This window comes from Orcinus orca, chromosome 1, assembly GCF_937001465.1.
Source record: "Orcinus orca chromosome 1, mOrcOrc1.1, whole genome shotgun sequence".
Lineage (NCBI taxonomy): Eukaryota > Metazoa > Chordata > Mammalia > Artiodactyla > Delphinidae > Orcinus > Orcinus orca.
The window spans coordinates 211,768,990-211,784,039 of NC_064559.1; the positions used below are offsets into that span (position 1 = coordinate 211,768,990).

General features: G+C 64.2%; 1 protein-coding gene across 1 annotated transcript; it reads right to left on the minus strand.

Moving 5' to 3' along the window:
* Window positions 1-1,939: 1,939 nt before the first annotated feature.
* Window positions 1,940-12,604, minus strand: GABRD (gamma-aminobutyric acid type A receptor subunit delta). Its single transcript, XM_004272295.2, has 9 exons — window positions 12,394-12,604; window positions 6,528-6,640; window positions 6,146-6,213; window positions 5,828-6,048; window positions 4,586-4,668; window positions 4,056-4,193; window positions 3,281-3,436; window positions 2,858-3,069; window positions 1,940-2,632 (listed from the first exon to the last, which is right to left on the minus strand). Exons 1-9 carry the CDS (start codon window positions 12,459-12,461, stop codon window positions 2,348-2,350), a joined length of 1,344 nt encoding a protein of 447 aa, XP_004272343.1. The 5' UTR covers window positions 12,462-12,604; the 3' UTR covers window positions 1,940-2,347.
* Window positions 12,605-15,050: the final 2,446 nt, after the last annotated feature.

Sequence of the window (15,050 nt, forward strand, 5' to 3'; positions counted from 1 at the left end):
GAGCCTTGTGCCTCACTGGAAGGGGGAGGGGTCAGTGCTGGTCTTCCCCCTGCTACAGGGGACGGAAGGGACCTGGGGCCCTGTCCCCTCCAGCCTCGGGGAAGAAGCTGTCCCAGGCTCAGGGGAGCATTTAGGAGTCTACGTGGGCAGCACACGCATCCCGGCCTCCACAGGAGAACACAGACAAGGAAGCTGCCAGCCGCCAAAGACCGTCCCTGCTGGAATGAGGCGCACGCAGAGCCCAGGCCACCGCCCCACCCGGCCACCTGGCCCAGGTGCCCCGGCTCAGGAAGCGCTGCCACCCCTGCCCAAGCCAGCTCCTCTCAGCTGCAAACCTTGATCCGCCCTGGCCTTCAATCTGCTCGTGCCATCAGCACCGGAACAGAACCCGCATTTAAAGAGCGTCAGCCCTTCCCGTCCCTCTTCCTGGCCCTGGAAACATGCGGGCAGAAATAGCAGCTGCCGGCTAGAGGGAGTGACTGCCGCTTGCAGAACCGAGCGAAGGCTCCTGCCCGGGCGGGCCTCGCTGCGTGGGTGCCCAAGGCGGCCACAAAGCCCAGCTTGAAATAGCTCCCTGTGGGTACCGTGCGGCAGAAGGAGGGCAGCCTGCGAGCCGTGAAGAAGGTGGGGGGAGGCGGGCCCCGGGGTGGGCAGGGTCCATGCAGCGGACCCAGGTGAGCACAGCAGTTCCGGGAACCTTGAACCCACCCGCGCATCCGCCGGAGGCCCCAGTGGAAGGCAGGCCGTAGGGCAGGACCCCGGGGGGCGGAGGGTGCTGTGGGCGGTCTCGGGCCCAGCCCAGTAGCTTCAGGACACCATCGGGGCCTGGACGTCCCATCCCCGGGCCACTCTCCATGTTCCAGGAGGAGAGAGCAGGGACGCTGCTGGAGACACACAGGCCAGAGGGCGCCCATCTGGGAAGGGGAGAAAGAGGCGTCACTGGCCTCTTGTCAGAGCTGGCCAGGCATGGCCTGGGGCCCTGGCCGACCCAGATCCAGGCTCTGCCGCTTCTCGCCCACCTGCTTCCTGCTGCTCCCACGTCAGTCACTCTGGGGCCCGGAGGCCCCGCTCCCTGGGCGGTCCTGCCCCCTGGGATGAGCCTGCCCAGCCCTGCAGCCTAGTCCTTTAGAGCAGGGGCCCAAGGGGCAGCCTGCCGCAAGGAGGCGTCCTCAGGAGGTAAGGGGCCTTTGAGCTCGAGGTGTGAGCCCTGGGTGGGAGGCAGGCCTCGGACACGGCTGCTCCCGTGGGGGGCTGCTGGGCCCTGCAGCCCTGGCTGGACCAGCTGGCCTCAGGGGTCACTCCGCCAGCTAAGCCCTGCAGTGGGTGAGCATCCCCAGCGCCTGCTCCCGTGGCCTGGGGACAGAGCACACCCTGGGCAGGTGGCCCAGCAGGGCACGCTTCCTGATTCCCACAAAGTCACCGTCACATGCCCCTCGAGGTGGTTCGCGGGGGCAACTCAGGGCCAGCGGGGTCGTGGCCTGGCTGGTCACAGCAGGGCACTGGGCCTGGCATTCCCGACCCAGCTCGGCTGCACAGCCGCCCCTCTAGTCGCCTCTGTCCCCTCTGAGTGCGAGGACCTGCCCTGCTCTGGTGCAGGGGTGACCCGGGCCCCTTGCTGAGAGCTGCGACCCTGTCACCCTGTGCCGTCACCCTGTGCCACCACCCTGTGGTGGCAGCAGATGTGGGAGGGGGCTGGGTGTTCATGGGGACTTGGTGGTCTCTGTTCTCCCATCACCACGTACAGAAGACACTGAGGTGGCACCCCCAGCCATGCACCCAAGGGACTGGGGGTGAGTGACTCTTCCAGCCCCCGTGCCTCCCCCCTGCCCCTCTGTCCTCAAGTCTCGGTCCCCAAGTCCCGGTCCCCAAGTCCCTCTGTCCTGAGCCCGTCGAGCTAGTGGGAGGAGAGCCTTCCAGGCTCCAGCAGAGGAGGCCACAGTGAATTTAAGCAGCGGCCAAAGGCTCCGTTTTATTTCATGCTGGGACCAAAGGCCTTCCGCTTTCTCACCGAGAAGGTGCGCACCTTCCATGCCCGGCCTCCTCCCCCTCCGTGGTCCAAACCCACAGAGCTAAGTCCCAGAATCAGGATCCTTTTCCGAGTCAGACGCAAAGCTCCCTGGGGCCCGGTGCCTGCCTGGCTCCCAGGTCAGGAGGCTGGGCTGCTGGGCCGTCTTCTGCAGACCAGGGGTCCGGGTGAGGGTGGGGACAGAGCCTGGGGGTGCTGAGCGAGGCTGAGGCCTTCCTCTCCTTTTATGTGGCCCGTGGTCCTCCCCCCTGTGAAACACGCAGAGCCCCCCGGGGGTCCTTCCCCCAGGAGGTCCCGGGCATGGGACCTGCGAAGCCGGCCTCACATGGCGTACGCGGCCCAGTAGATGACGTTGACGGCGGCGAAGGCCGCGGGGAACACGGCACGGGCGTAGATGTCAATGGTGTCCGCGTCGATGGGCTTGAAAAGCGCACGGAGGCCCCCCTGGGCCCCCTGTTTCTTCGTCTCCTCTGTCTCCACCTCCACCGACCTGTAGGAACCCATGAGGTTCCCGGGCGCGCGGCACTGCCGGCGGGACGCGGCCAGCTCCTGGGTGACGCCCGCGGCCGAAAGGGAGAAGAGCACGATGGCATTCTTCACGTCCATCTGTGTGGGGAGGGGGAGGGGCAGGCTGAGTGGCTGGCGAGCGAGGGGCAGGACCCCCAGCCCAGGCCAGCGGCTCTATTGGTAGAGCAGGCGGCAGAGGGTCCCAGGCTGAGCACAGGAAAAAGTGCCCCCTGCCCCGCCGGCAATGCTGACCCTTCCTGGTGCTGGGCGGGGGCACTGTCCTTCGTCCTGAACGTGAGAACCCCACCCCACCCCCAGCCTCACCTCGACCCTCTGCTCCTTGACCTTGACCTTGGCCTTTTGCTTCTTCCGGTAGTCAGCGTTGAAGTGGGCGAAGGCGTACTCCACCAGGGCGGCAAACACAAAGACGTAGCAGATCCAGAAGTACACGTCCAGCGCCTTGATGGCCGACGCCCGCGGCAGGGAGGAGCGGGCACTGACCATCAGCGTGGTCATGGTCAGCACCGTGGTGATGCCTGTGGGGACAGGTGGTGTCACTACTGGAACCCACCCGGGTGCAGGTCAGGCTCCTGTCACCAGGTCCGGCCCGGCTGGCCACTGCCCCAGGACAGTGGGCCCGAGGGACTGCAAGGCAAGGTCTGTGCTCAGGACAAGTGGGGTTAGGGCCCTGCTCCCAGACTCCCTCCTTCCACCAGCTCCCGCGGGGGAGAGGCCAGGGCCCCGTACCTAGAGACACCCTGGCGGGCACTGCGGCCTGGCTAATCCAGAAGGAGACCCAGGACATGGCGACCAGGAGGATGGAGGGCATGTAGGACTGGATGATGTAGACGCCCCGGTTCCTCCGGAGGTGGACGTGCAGGCTGAGCCGGGGGAACTGGCCGGCTGCCGGAGACCCCCGTTAGCACCAGGCCCACCACCCAGGGCAGTGCTCGGGGAGAGGGGCGCTGAGCGGGAACTGGGGCCACTGCCAGCCTCCAAAGAGAGGAAGACCCTTGTGCCCACCTCCCCCCACAGCCTGATGGGTCAGGAGAGGGGCCGGCCCTGCGGCAGGGCCACCAGAGGAGGGAGAGGAGAACGATTCCGGCCTTGCTGCTGGCCCGTGGGCCCCTCCCAGAGCGCAGTGCACCCCTCTCCTGCCCTGCTTGTGCACAGCCCAGCTCGAGGAAAGAGCCAGCCTGGGCTCGCTGGCTCCGATGACCGGGCAGCAGGGCCGGGAGGGGCCGGGAGGGGCCGGGAGCCAACACGGGCTTGGCCCTGGAGCCCCCGGCACCCCTCGAACCCCGGGAAGCAATGAAGAAGTGAGGAGTAAGGCGGAGGAAACCTGACCCGGGCCCACGCTAGGGCTCGTCCCGAGCAGCTCGGCCAGGCACAGCCTGCGCCGACCAGCGGTTTTCCAGTTGCAGCCTCCGGGGGCCCTCGGGGCTGGCTAGCGGCTCTGCAGAAAGCACTAGAAAGCCACCGGCGGGGCTCACAGGGAAGAGGCCGCGAGAGGCCGCGTTACCCGATTTGAAGTTCATCAGCTCCGTGGTGAAGCGGTAGCTGGTGATGGTGAACTGGGCCAGCTGCAGCCTGTCCAGCCCGTGGATCTGCCCCTGGTTTTCGGACCAGTAGTAGACGATGTCCTCGGACGAGTAGCCGTCTGCAGGAGAGCCCACATGGGCCGCAGAGCCTGGCGCCCCCTCCCAGGCCCCTGGCAGCCCTCGCAGGACTGCCCTGCCTGTGCTGGGAGCCCGATACACAGAGGCAGGGAGCAAGGAGGCCTGGGACCACGCCTGGCACCTCGGAAAGGTGGGCAAGGCCAGATGAGCTGGCCAAAGGGCAGGTCGCCCTTGCCAGGGTGACCCGCAGGGGCCGCCATGCTGGCCCAGTGACACAGGCACGTGTCTTGTCTGGGCTCCAGGGCCGGCTGTCCTGGGCAGGGCGCTGACCCGCAGCAGGAGGGCCTTCCGGGCCCCCTCTCTCCCTTCTCGTCCTTCTGTTTCTGCCCCGCCCCTGCCCTGCCGCCCCGCCCCCGCGCCGCCCCGCACTCACAGCTCTCCAGGTGCAGCATGCACTCCTGCTCGTCCATGGGGTACTTGGCCAGGTCCATGTCGCAGGCCACCGTGGAGGTGATTCTGCCCAGACAACACACCGGTGGGTCCCCAGCATGAGGTCAGCCCCCGGCAGCCGGCGTCTCTCTGGCCCAACATGGCCGAGACGCTCCTGCACCGGCCAGTACGGCCTCCTCACGGGGCGGCAGCAGGCTGCCTTTGGTCTTGCCGGCAAGCTGCTGGCATTTGGGTGGAAACTGGAAACTGTGGCCACGTTACAGATATCTGTGAGTCTTCAGGGATCAAGAACCGGATTTCATTCACTTTCCTCGTCCTTCAGAACAGCTGGCTGGCTAAGCCGGCGGCCAAGAAGGCGGGTCCAGCCCGAGCCCCCTGGTCTGCCCCTGGGGACGGCCTCTAGGCGTCCCCACTGACCATGCAGCCTGGGAAAAGGCTGGTGTTGCCGAGTGTGCTGGTTTTCCAAGAGAATTTAGATTCTTATGTAAATCTCCTGATCTTTAAAGTGTTGGCAATTAAGTCCACTTTTAAAAGGCATGTGTCAGAAAACACACATTCAAACCAATACACGTACACGTGTGTTCACAGCAGCACAGCTCACAACAGTCAAATGTGGAACCAGCACAGCTGTCCATCCATGGAGGAGCGGATACACAAAACTGGAGTATCCATGCAATGGGATGTCACTCTGCCATCAAAAGGCAGGAAATTCTGACAAATGTCACAGCATAGATGAATCTCGAAAACCCTATGCTAAGTGAAAAAAAGGAGACTCAAAGGGTCACGTAGCGTATGATTACTTTTGTGTGAAATGTGCTGAGTAGGCAAATCCACGAAGCTAGAAAGCCGATTGGCAGTTTGCAGAGCTGGAGAGGGGAGATGGGGAGTGACTGCTAACGGGCACGGGGTCTCCTTTCGGGCGAAATACATTGCAAGTGGGTAGAGGTGATGTTTGCACAACATGGGGAGTGTGCTAAGTATCACGGAATTGCTCACGTTTAGATGCTTGATTTGATGTTATGTGAACTTCACCTCAATTTAAAAAGACAAGGGCACGCGTTAGCCAAATAGCGGCCTCTGCTGGCTTCCGGCCAGCAACCTCGGCTTCCTGCGCAGCTGCTGGTTGCCGGGGGATATAAATACCGCCACCCCCCACCCCCATCCCCCCAGCTCCCAGCGGTGCGCTCCGTGGGGGGTGGGTGGGCAGGCAGCCGGCTGGGCTCACCGGATGCTGTAGAGAATCACCCCGTCGGGCTGCAGCCGGATGAGCTTGTTCTCCACCGTCACATCGTGGAACCAGGCGGACTTGGCGTTCACGATGAAGGTGTCAGGGAGCCACAGCTTGTCCACGAAGCGGCTGTCCAGGCCCAGGGTCTCGTTGGTGTGGTTGTAGGACAGCCTGCTGTCGCGCCAGCTCTGATGCAGAAACACCGTCATGGTGTACTCCTGCGGGGGTGGGGGGACGCAGAGGCCCGGCCGTCAGCCCCTCCGCTCGCTCCTGGGGCACGCGGCCGGGGGCGGGGCGGAGGCCGGTGGGACCTACCATGTTCGCCTCAGAGATGTGGTCGATGCTGGCCACCTCGATGGCGAGTGCCACGTTCACAGGGGGGCCTGCGAGGAAGGAGCCAGGCCCGAGGCACGTGGGGCTGAGGCCAGGGCCCGGCACCCCCGGCCGCTCAGCCAGGCCAGCGAGTGCCCCAGAAGGCGGGACAGGGAACAGCCAGGGGCTTTGCAGGGAAGGCCGTCTTGGGGCAGACCAGCCTGAGGCCTGAGCAGATCCACCTTCCTAGCCGTTTCCCTGGGGGCTGGTGCAGCAGCTCGGGCACGCCCCTCAGGGGAGCGGGCCTCTGCGCCAGCCCAGAGCCAAGCAGGGCTCACACCCACACTGGACCCAGGGTCTGCCCGAGCCCGACGGCCACTCTCACCTCCGATGCCAGGCCGGAAGTTGCGGGCGTAGCCCTCTATCAAGCCGTCCAGGTTAGGGAGCCAGGATATTTCCAGGTTGGAGCCGACATAGTCGCCAATGTCATTCATTGCCCTGGAAACGCAAGGCCCTCTGGTCACAGGCAGGGTGCCAGGGACAGAGCCTGTCCTGGGCACCTAGGCCAGGGATGGACAGGGGGAGGCCCTGCGGGCTAGACCTGACCAGTCCCAGGAACTCACGCCGGACACAGGGAGCCCCCGGGAGGTGCAGAGCCCAGGACTCCTGGGCGTCTTCCACTGGCCTCTATGCTCAGCTTACATCCCACTCACTCGGCCCTGAGGGAGGCCACCCAGGTCAGGCAGAGGCCCCCGGCTCCCTCCATAACCACCCAGCATCCCCACCCCTGGGGTCCCCCAATGAGAGCACATGGCCTCCCTTTCAGCTTCTGAGGGCAATGTGTCCTGTAGGAGGTGACTTGGGAGAAAAGACGTGTGACCAGGAGGCTGAAGGCTGGGGAGAGGGAGACAGAGGGTGAGGTCCCAAACCCGGGACCCAGGTCCAGGCCGAGGGCCCGTGGGGAGGCTGCAGGCCGGCCTCCTGCTCTCTGTCCCTTCCCAGGCAGTCTCCAGATCTCCCCAAATTGCCACGTGCCTCGGGGGCTTAGCCTGACCCCAGAGCAGCTGGGGGCCACGCGCCCTGGTTTCAGATTAACCTCACTGACAGCCTGTGCTGGTTGTGTTTGTCCCTGGTGGGGCTGCACGGGGACCCAACGACACAGGCGTCTCGTGGCCCGCACACGCCAACTGCTGGAAGCCCCCCAGTGGCTCTGCCCATCCCCCTTCTTCTGCTCGCCCTCTGGGAAACAGCGCCCCCAAATTCATGTCCACCCAGAACCCCAGAATGGAACCTTATTGGGAGACAGGGGCTTTGCAGATGTAATTAGTTAAGATGAAATGCTAGACTAGGGTGGGCCCTAAATCCATGACTGGTGTCCTTAGAAGAAAAGGAAATGGACACACGGGGAGAAGCCACGTGACCACGGAGGCAGGGATCGGAGTGATGCGGCCACAAGCCGAGGGACACCAGGGACTCTGGCAGCACCAGAGGCTGCAGAGAGGCATGGACCCTCCCAACACCTTGGCCTCCAGAATTACGAGAGAATAAATCCCCCCTGTTTCAAGCCCCCCAGCTTGTGGTCGCTTGTTACAGCAGCCCTGGGAACCTCACACACCCTTGCTCCTCCAGGCCACGGCAGGTGGGGGGGGGCGGGCAGGATTTCTCCTAAACCTGACAGCAGGGAACAAGGAGGGACTTTCAGGAGGAAGCCTCTTGTTTTCCTCTGAATCACTGCTGTCCCCAGTGGGCAGAGAAGGCCTCCAGGGCACCTGGGGCCCGAGCCCATCCAGAGCCCGCAGGGGAGCCGATGCGCCAGGGTGTGGGTGCAGAGCAGCTGGGAGCTCTGAGTCCATTCCTTCCTCTCCCCAGAGTCCGGCGTGGCCGCGTGCCCAGGCGCCCCACTCTGGGCCGTTTTGGCCAACGTGACGAGACCGCTGACCCCTCTGGGCTCCCGCGGTGCTGCCGCTGGCCACCCCACCCCTCCCCTCCGGACGTGGGACCGGCTACCACTGAGCCTGTCGGCGCAGCCTGTGCCCCGCCCCCCCCACCCCCCACTTGGGCCACCGCAGACTGCGTCCCCCGCCGCCATGGCCCCAGCCTCCTGCCTGCCTCCAGCTGCTACTGCCCCCGACTCCTGCACTCCAGCCTCGCCCTCTTAGACGCCCGCTTGACCCTCCAGACCCTCTGCCATCTGTCCCACCTCTTGCTCCAGCGCTAACTCTGCCCCCCCATGTCCCCACGCTGATTCCCCCCACCTCCACTGAACCCCCATCCCTCTCCTGGCCCTGCCCCGGGCCGCTGAAGGAAGCTGTCCTGATCACGCATTTATTCGTCCACGCCTCCATCTGGCTAGTGCGACCCTTGGTGCTGCCCTGTTCCAGAGATGTGACTGAGCCGGGCCAGGACAGTTGCGGCCAGAGGTCAGCGTCTGCAAGGGGTGGCAAAGCGAGGGGCTTTGAGCATGAAGACGGTCACAGGAAGGGGAGGTCAGGAGCCCTCTGGCTGGGGAGAAAGGGACAGCCTCCCCGAGAAAGTGACATCACAGCCCAAAGAGAGACAAAGTGAGTCTGGGCCGAGGCAAGAGGCAGGAGGCAGCCGAGGGCTCCACGCGGTGGGGTCTGGGAGGGGCCCACAGGGCGGTGGCAGGCATGGGGCAGAGAGTGTGGAGGGGGGACCGTGGGGCTCATCCAGGGTCAACGGGAAACCGGCACTCCGAACAAGGAGCTGCTCGATTAATTAGATTAAACCTGGATGCCTGTGAGGGAGGGGCATGGGAAGTGTCCTGAGGGAATAGAGGGGATAAACTGGGGGCCATCGTGGAGGTTGGGGGGATGATGGGCTGGACGGGCCATGGAGACAGAAAGGGGCCTGGTCCAGACGAGGGAGGGTCAGTGGAGGGAGGGGCCGGGAGCAAGTTCTGCCGCTGAGTTGGTGGAGCTCGGCATCCAGCTGGACTGGCCCCGGGACGCCGTCCTCTCAGGGGCTTCAAGAGGCCTCGGGCCTCCGGGGCTTGGGAAACGCTGGCAAGGGCACCTGGGCCCCTCGTCTGCTCCACATACTGGCCCATGAGGAAGGCTGAACGTGACCCAGGAGGTCCTCAGCTGGTGAGGCCTGCGAAACCTGCTCTCCCCGCAGGCCCACGGGGTCCCTCCAGGTGAAGGCTGGGTAGAGCGTGTAGACAGGGCAGGTGCTTTGGTAACAAAGTCAAAGAAGGAATTAAATGCAGCCCTGGCCCCAAGTAAAGCACAATTAGAAATGCAAACGGAGCTCACCCTGAAGGTCAGACACACAGGGACTGGAATGAGGCTTTACTTTCGGACTGGCCCAGCGGCTGGCCTGCTTGGAGCCAGGCCGTCAGGAGACACCACCCTTCCCGGCCTTGGGCTGGTGGCACAGGTGAGCACACCTGTCCTGGGCCAGGGCCTCACACACGCTCAGGGGCACAGAGGCAAGGGCAAGGGCAGCGCCCACCATGAAGCTCGCCTGGAAGTGTCAGGACACTGGTGGGTTCTCAGCTCTGCCGTCTCCAGGGGGGAGAAGGGAACAGCCTCCTGCGGTGCCACATCTCACCTGGGACAAGGTGGCCGCTTCGGCAGCTGCGAAGGGATGCGGGGGCTGGAGGCGGGGCTATATGGTGCTCTGGGTCCTGGAGGGCCCTACCCTCCTCCACTGGTTCAGGTAGAGTCAGTGGGGCAGGGGGGGTACCTGGTCCATGGGGGGCTCTGCATGGGGTCAGAATGTTGGGACTCTGACCCGCGTTCCGGGAGGGAGCGTCTAACTCCTCTGATGGCCCTGGAAGCCGGCGGTGGCCTAGGGTTGGGGTTTCATTAGAGGAACAGAAGCTCAGAGACACACCAGGCTCAAGCTCGTGGGGCAAAGCAGGTGCCGTGAAATCACAGGCAGCTTCCGCCCTCCCGGGGCTGCTCCTGGGTGCCGTCAGGCCCCCCTGAGAGAAGCCCCACCCCTGTCACTTGCCTGTGCCCCTGGGGATGGGAAGGGAAGGTGGGTGTAGCTGAACGAGGCAGCAGGCACCAGCCCCAGGATCCTCCCACCCCCCACCCCGGACCCTGCGCGCACGAAGCCCACGGATCCCTGACAGCTCTGCTTTTAGAGCAGCCGCTGCAGCGCCGGCACCTCAGTTACCAAGGCGAACACCACGACGATCGTGCTCACGGGAGGTGAGGGCGAGGCAGGAGCCGCGGGCACAGCTTCTCCAGGGAGACGGGGGTGCCGGCAGCCCCGGAAGGCCACCCACTCGGGAGGCAGCCGGCGAGCTCGGGCGGCCGCTGCGTGAGCGGCTCAGGGAAGCGTGGCCGTGACCCGACCCACAAACGCTGCACGGCCCACTCCCTTCTTATCCCACCAGCAGCCCCGGGACCTGGGCTGAGGGGCGGCAACAAAGAGGCCCTTCCATTCGCCCCGATGTCCCCTCACACCACCCCGGGGTGGGCACGAGGGAAGGGAAGCCACTGTCGCCCTGGTATCTGAGCGGAGGGACGCAGAGCAGATGGGAAAAGAGGCCCCGAAGGCCCCCAAAGCCCAGAGGCGCTCGTCCCAACCGGGGCCTTGGCCTTCCTACACAGGCAGACAGGCTCGCCCCTTGCCCAACAACCCAGGAGCCAGATAGGGCAGGAGTTCAAAACACTGCAGATTTTAGAAAGGCAATATAACGCACTCATGGACTTGGGGAGGGGTGTGTCTGGAGAATTTTCCAGCAGGAAATGTATAAATATGCCTCATGAGTAGCGTGGATACAGACAAAACAAGCAAGGCAGGCTTTGCCGCCAACTGAGTGTCAAACTTGGACAAACACTTGGGGCTCAGAGCAACTTGGATTTCAGAACTGCGGCGCGCAGCTGTGGGCCTGAGCCGGCGGCTGACCCCCGGCCCCCAGCACATCCCTCCACAGCCACACCTCAATGCTTCGCCCTTTCTGGGACCGTGAAGCAGGAAGAGGAGAGAGGAGAACAGCCCATTGGGCTTGATACAGAACAAGGCCCCGGGACAGGGGCCACACGGGCACTGCCTGTGACTGTGACATGACAGCCAGGTCTACAACCAAAGCCAGACTCTGCCCTCCACCCACCAACAAGTAAGCTCTGACCACACACACACAGAGCCGTGTTACGTATTGTCCAAGTGACTACAGCGAAAACACAGGCCAGTGTTCAACGATTTCTGGCTTTTAAAGTCTTCAACCTCAGTTGGTTGACCACAAAGTCTGGAATGCTGGGGGGAAGGGGCAGGGAGAGATGTTTCTGCTCTGTTTTTTTCTGCAGCCCTGGCACCAAGATGATTTTCAAAAAGGCCCCTCACAGCTCCTATGGCTGGTAACCAGACTCAGTGGTCAGGATGCTGGGCAGCCCGGGGCCCACCTCAAGTCCAGTCTGCAGGGACGTGAAAAGCGAGCTGGGACCATGCTGGCCCCTGGGAGCCAGAGCGAGGGAGCCTCGGCACAGGCACCTTTCTTCTTAGCCTCTGCCTTCGCGGGGGAAGACAGGGCACCCCATCCCCTCTCCTGACAGTTAAAAAGAAATCCGGAGTCTGTCCCCTGCCAGGGGCACCTGGCTCCCCCACTCGCATACCCTGCAGTCGGATGGCATTAGAAATGGTCCCAGAAGGGAGGTCCACAGCCACACCTGCCATGAGGACGCGCCCTCGTGTCCACCCCAGACTGCTAAAGGCAACGGAAGCTGGTGCCCGAGGGAGGGGAGCAGCCTCCTCTCCCGTGTTCTCCGGACCCCTCCTTTCTTCCTGCCTGAAGCTGGGGCCCTGCTGAGAGCTCAGACCGCGCCTGGAAGGGCACCAGCCAGCCAGGGATCGGCCAAGTGCCGGCTGGGGCGAGGAACCCGAGCTCAGCAGGCGAGCCCGGGCACCGGGGCAAACTGCGAGCGGCTCTGACGCCCTCGACCGGCCCTGCGGCGCGGGTTCAGCACCGGGACGGCGGACAGCACCGGGACGGCGGACAGCACCGGGGCGGCGGGGCTGCCAGAACCTAGAACATCGCCGCTGCCCGCGCCCAAGGGCATCTCCGCGGCGAGTTCGGAGAGGAGGGCCCGCGGGGGAGACGGGGTGGGGGAGTCATGGGGGGATGGGGGACAGACACGGTGGGAGCCTGTGGGTGCGGGAAGACGCGGGCCCCTGAAGAGCAGGGGTTCGCACGGGGCTCCATCCCGGCAGCCGGGGCTTGGCCGGCGCGGGACTCCCCACCGAGGGCGGCCCGGCGCAGCGCGGACCCGGCGCTCGCTCACCTGGTGCCGCGGTGCTGCTGCGCGCAGAGCAGCAGAAGCGGGGGCAGCAGCCAGGCCAGCGCGTCCATGGCCTCGGCCGGCTGGGCGCTGGGCCGGGGGCGGCGCCGGGGTCCGGCCGGTCGCGGGAGCTCGAGAAGTTGCTTAGCCGGCGGCCGCGGCGGCGGCGGCACAAGAGGGCGGGAGCGGGAGGGCGCGCGGCGCGGGCGCGAGGGCGGACGGAGCGGCGAGCCCGGAGCCGCCCCGCCCCGCGCCGCGCGGCACGGCCCCCTCCCGCCCTCCCCCTCCAGCTCCGGCCGCCCCGCCTGCAGCTCCCCTCCCGCCTCCGCCACACCCCCGCGCCCCCGGCCGGGGGTCCGGCACTCCCTGTCCCAGCGCCGCTGCCCTTGCCGGCCGTAAAGGGTCCCTCCGCGCGTCTATCCGGGAGGCGACTCAGGCGCAGGACCCGCGTGGACGCGGCCTCTCGCTGCCGGCCAGGCGCCTGCGGACCGACGGGCGCGGCAGAACCTCGTCCCTGGGGCGGAGTCTGCGATGGGCTATTTGTGGGGGTCACGGGTCCTCGGGAGCTGGTTCGGGGGGAGGAGGGTGCCAGCGCCCCAGAAGCCTTCAGCTTCTACGGGGCGAGACGCGCCCCCCAGCACCGGCAGCTCCTTCCAGGACCCTGGCGCTTGCGCCTCGCCCACCCTCCGTCGGGTGGGCGGTGAGAGCAGGCGTGGCCGCTTCGCTGCCCGCAGGTCTGTGGTCAGAACCCCGCTCTGGTCGCGGGGCGCAGTGACTTCTCTGCCTGGCGGGTCAGGCTCCATCACACCTGCCCGCAGGCCGACGGCTGGGCTCTGACGAGACGACACCCCTACCTCACCCCACCGCCACCCCCAGCGAACCACCAAGAAAGCCAAGGCCTCCGTATTCTCTACTGTGACTCCTCTGAACATAAAACTCTACACAGTTTCCCCAAAAAAGCTGACCACAAACTCTTCTCGTTTGGTCTCATTCATTCACTTCTGCACTCGGTACCAGTTCACGACCGAAAACGAACGTCTCATGAAAACACTTAAAAATGGGCAAACTGGTCCTGGAGTGGGTTGAGTCCTGTGCGTGACTGTTGACACTGGCCAGAGCAGGTGCGGGGCAGGCGATGGGGAGTGTGGAAAGGGCTTTGCTGGGGCTTCCCTGGTGGCGCCGTGGTTAAGAATCCACCTGCCAGTGCGGGGGACACGGGGTCGAGTCCTGGTCCGGGAAGATCCCACATGACACGGAGCAACTAGGCCTGCGAGCCACAACTACTGAAGCCTGTGTACCTAGAGCCCGTGCTCCGCAACAAGAGAAGCCCCCGCTCGCCACAACTAGAGAGAAAGCCCGCGCGCAGCAACAAAGAACCAACGCAGCCATAAATAAATAAACAAATAGGGCTTCCCTGGTGGCGCAGTGGTTGAGAGTCCGCCTGCCAATGCAGGGGACACGGGTTCGTGCCCCGGTCCGGGAAGATCCCACATGCCGGAGCGGCTGGGCCCGTGAGCCATGGCCGCTGAGCCTGCGCGTCCGGAGCCTGTGCTCTGCAATGGGAGAGGCCACAACAGTGAGAGGCCCGCATACCGCAAAAATAAATAAATAAATAATAAATAAATAAATAAATATACTAAAGAAAAGAAAAGAAAGAAAGGGCTTTGCTGCTGGGAATTTCTAGCCCAATCCTGAGGGCCACGGATCAAGGGGGCTGGGTCTCAGCCTTCTTTCCTAGAGCCAGCAATGAGCTCTAAGACAGTCAGGCAGGTCCCAGCAAAAATGCCCCCCTGGAGGGTCCCCTGGCCCCTCGGGTGCGTCCTCTGGGTACGTGGAAGCACTGCCCTGCTGTGTGTGTGAGCGTGTTCTCTGGGCGTGTCTCTGGACACATTCCCATTTGTCCTCCTGCGCAGGCTTGATCGGAGGTTGAGGAGTTAACCCACGAGAAAGTGCGGAGGGTGGGGCCTGGCGCGGAGTGAGGGCCCGGAGCCTCACGAGGCTCGTTTTCGTTATTCTTCTGCTAGATTAGGGTCTAGTCTGTCTGCTTCTCTAGAGCAGCCCTCGTGTCTAACAGCCTCTGGTGTACGATAGATGCTTAATAAATGCAGGGAAATTCAGGCTCAGAGCCACCAAAAGCCGGCACAGCTGCTGTGGTCAGACCCCGAAGCGCTCAGGAGCACGCACAGCGCTCGCTCTCCTGTGTTTCAGGCCCAAGCTCTGGTCTCTGTGCCGGTCCAGGCTCCAGCGCTTTCTCTGGGTTCACCGTCACACTCTTTTCTTGGATCTGAGAAGATCCAGGTGCTGATAGCCTCTGAGAAATATTGCCGACCTTGAATCACTTGATTCAGTTGGTTCAGGGTGAACCAGATTATTGCCAGTTTCTACACCCTCGTCTACTATCTGAGGCCCAGCATTAGTACTGAGGTTCGCTGGAGGACTCCCATACAGGCCTCTCAGCCGCAGCCCTGGACGCTGGGTACCATCGAATCACCTTTCCTTCCTCGAGCCCTGGAGAGGAGCACGTTTCAAAGCCAGGACAGAGAAAGAGGTAAGGCAGCGACCTGCACGCCCTGGGGGACCCGTGATACCGCCCATCCTTCACAGCTCCCTCTAGGATGCCCGGCTGTTCACTGACCTCAAATCAAAATGCTTAATTTCTT

Excerpts from the sequence above, each read along its gene's own strand:
- GABRD (XM_004272295.2), bottom strand. The coding sequence starts at position 12,461 with ATGGACGCGCTGGCCTGGCTGCTGCCCCCGCTTCTGCTGCTCTGCGCG. Across the intron at positions 6,214-6,527 it reads CTTCCGGCCTGGCATCGGAG|GCCCCCCTGTGAACGTGGCA; the intron begins GTGAGAGTGGCC and ends CCTTCCTCGCAG. Across the intron at positions 6,049-6,145 it reads ACATCTCTGAGGCGAACATG|GAGTACACCATGACGGTGTT; the intron begins GTAGGTCCCACC and ends CCACCCCCGCAG.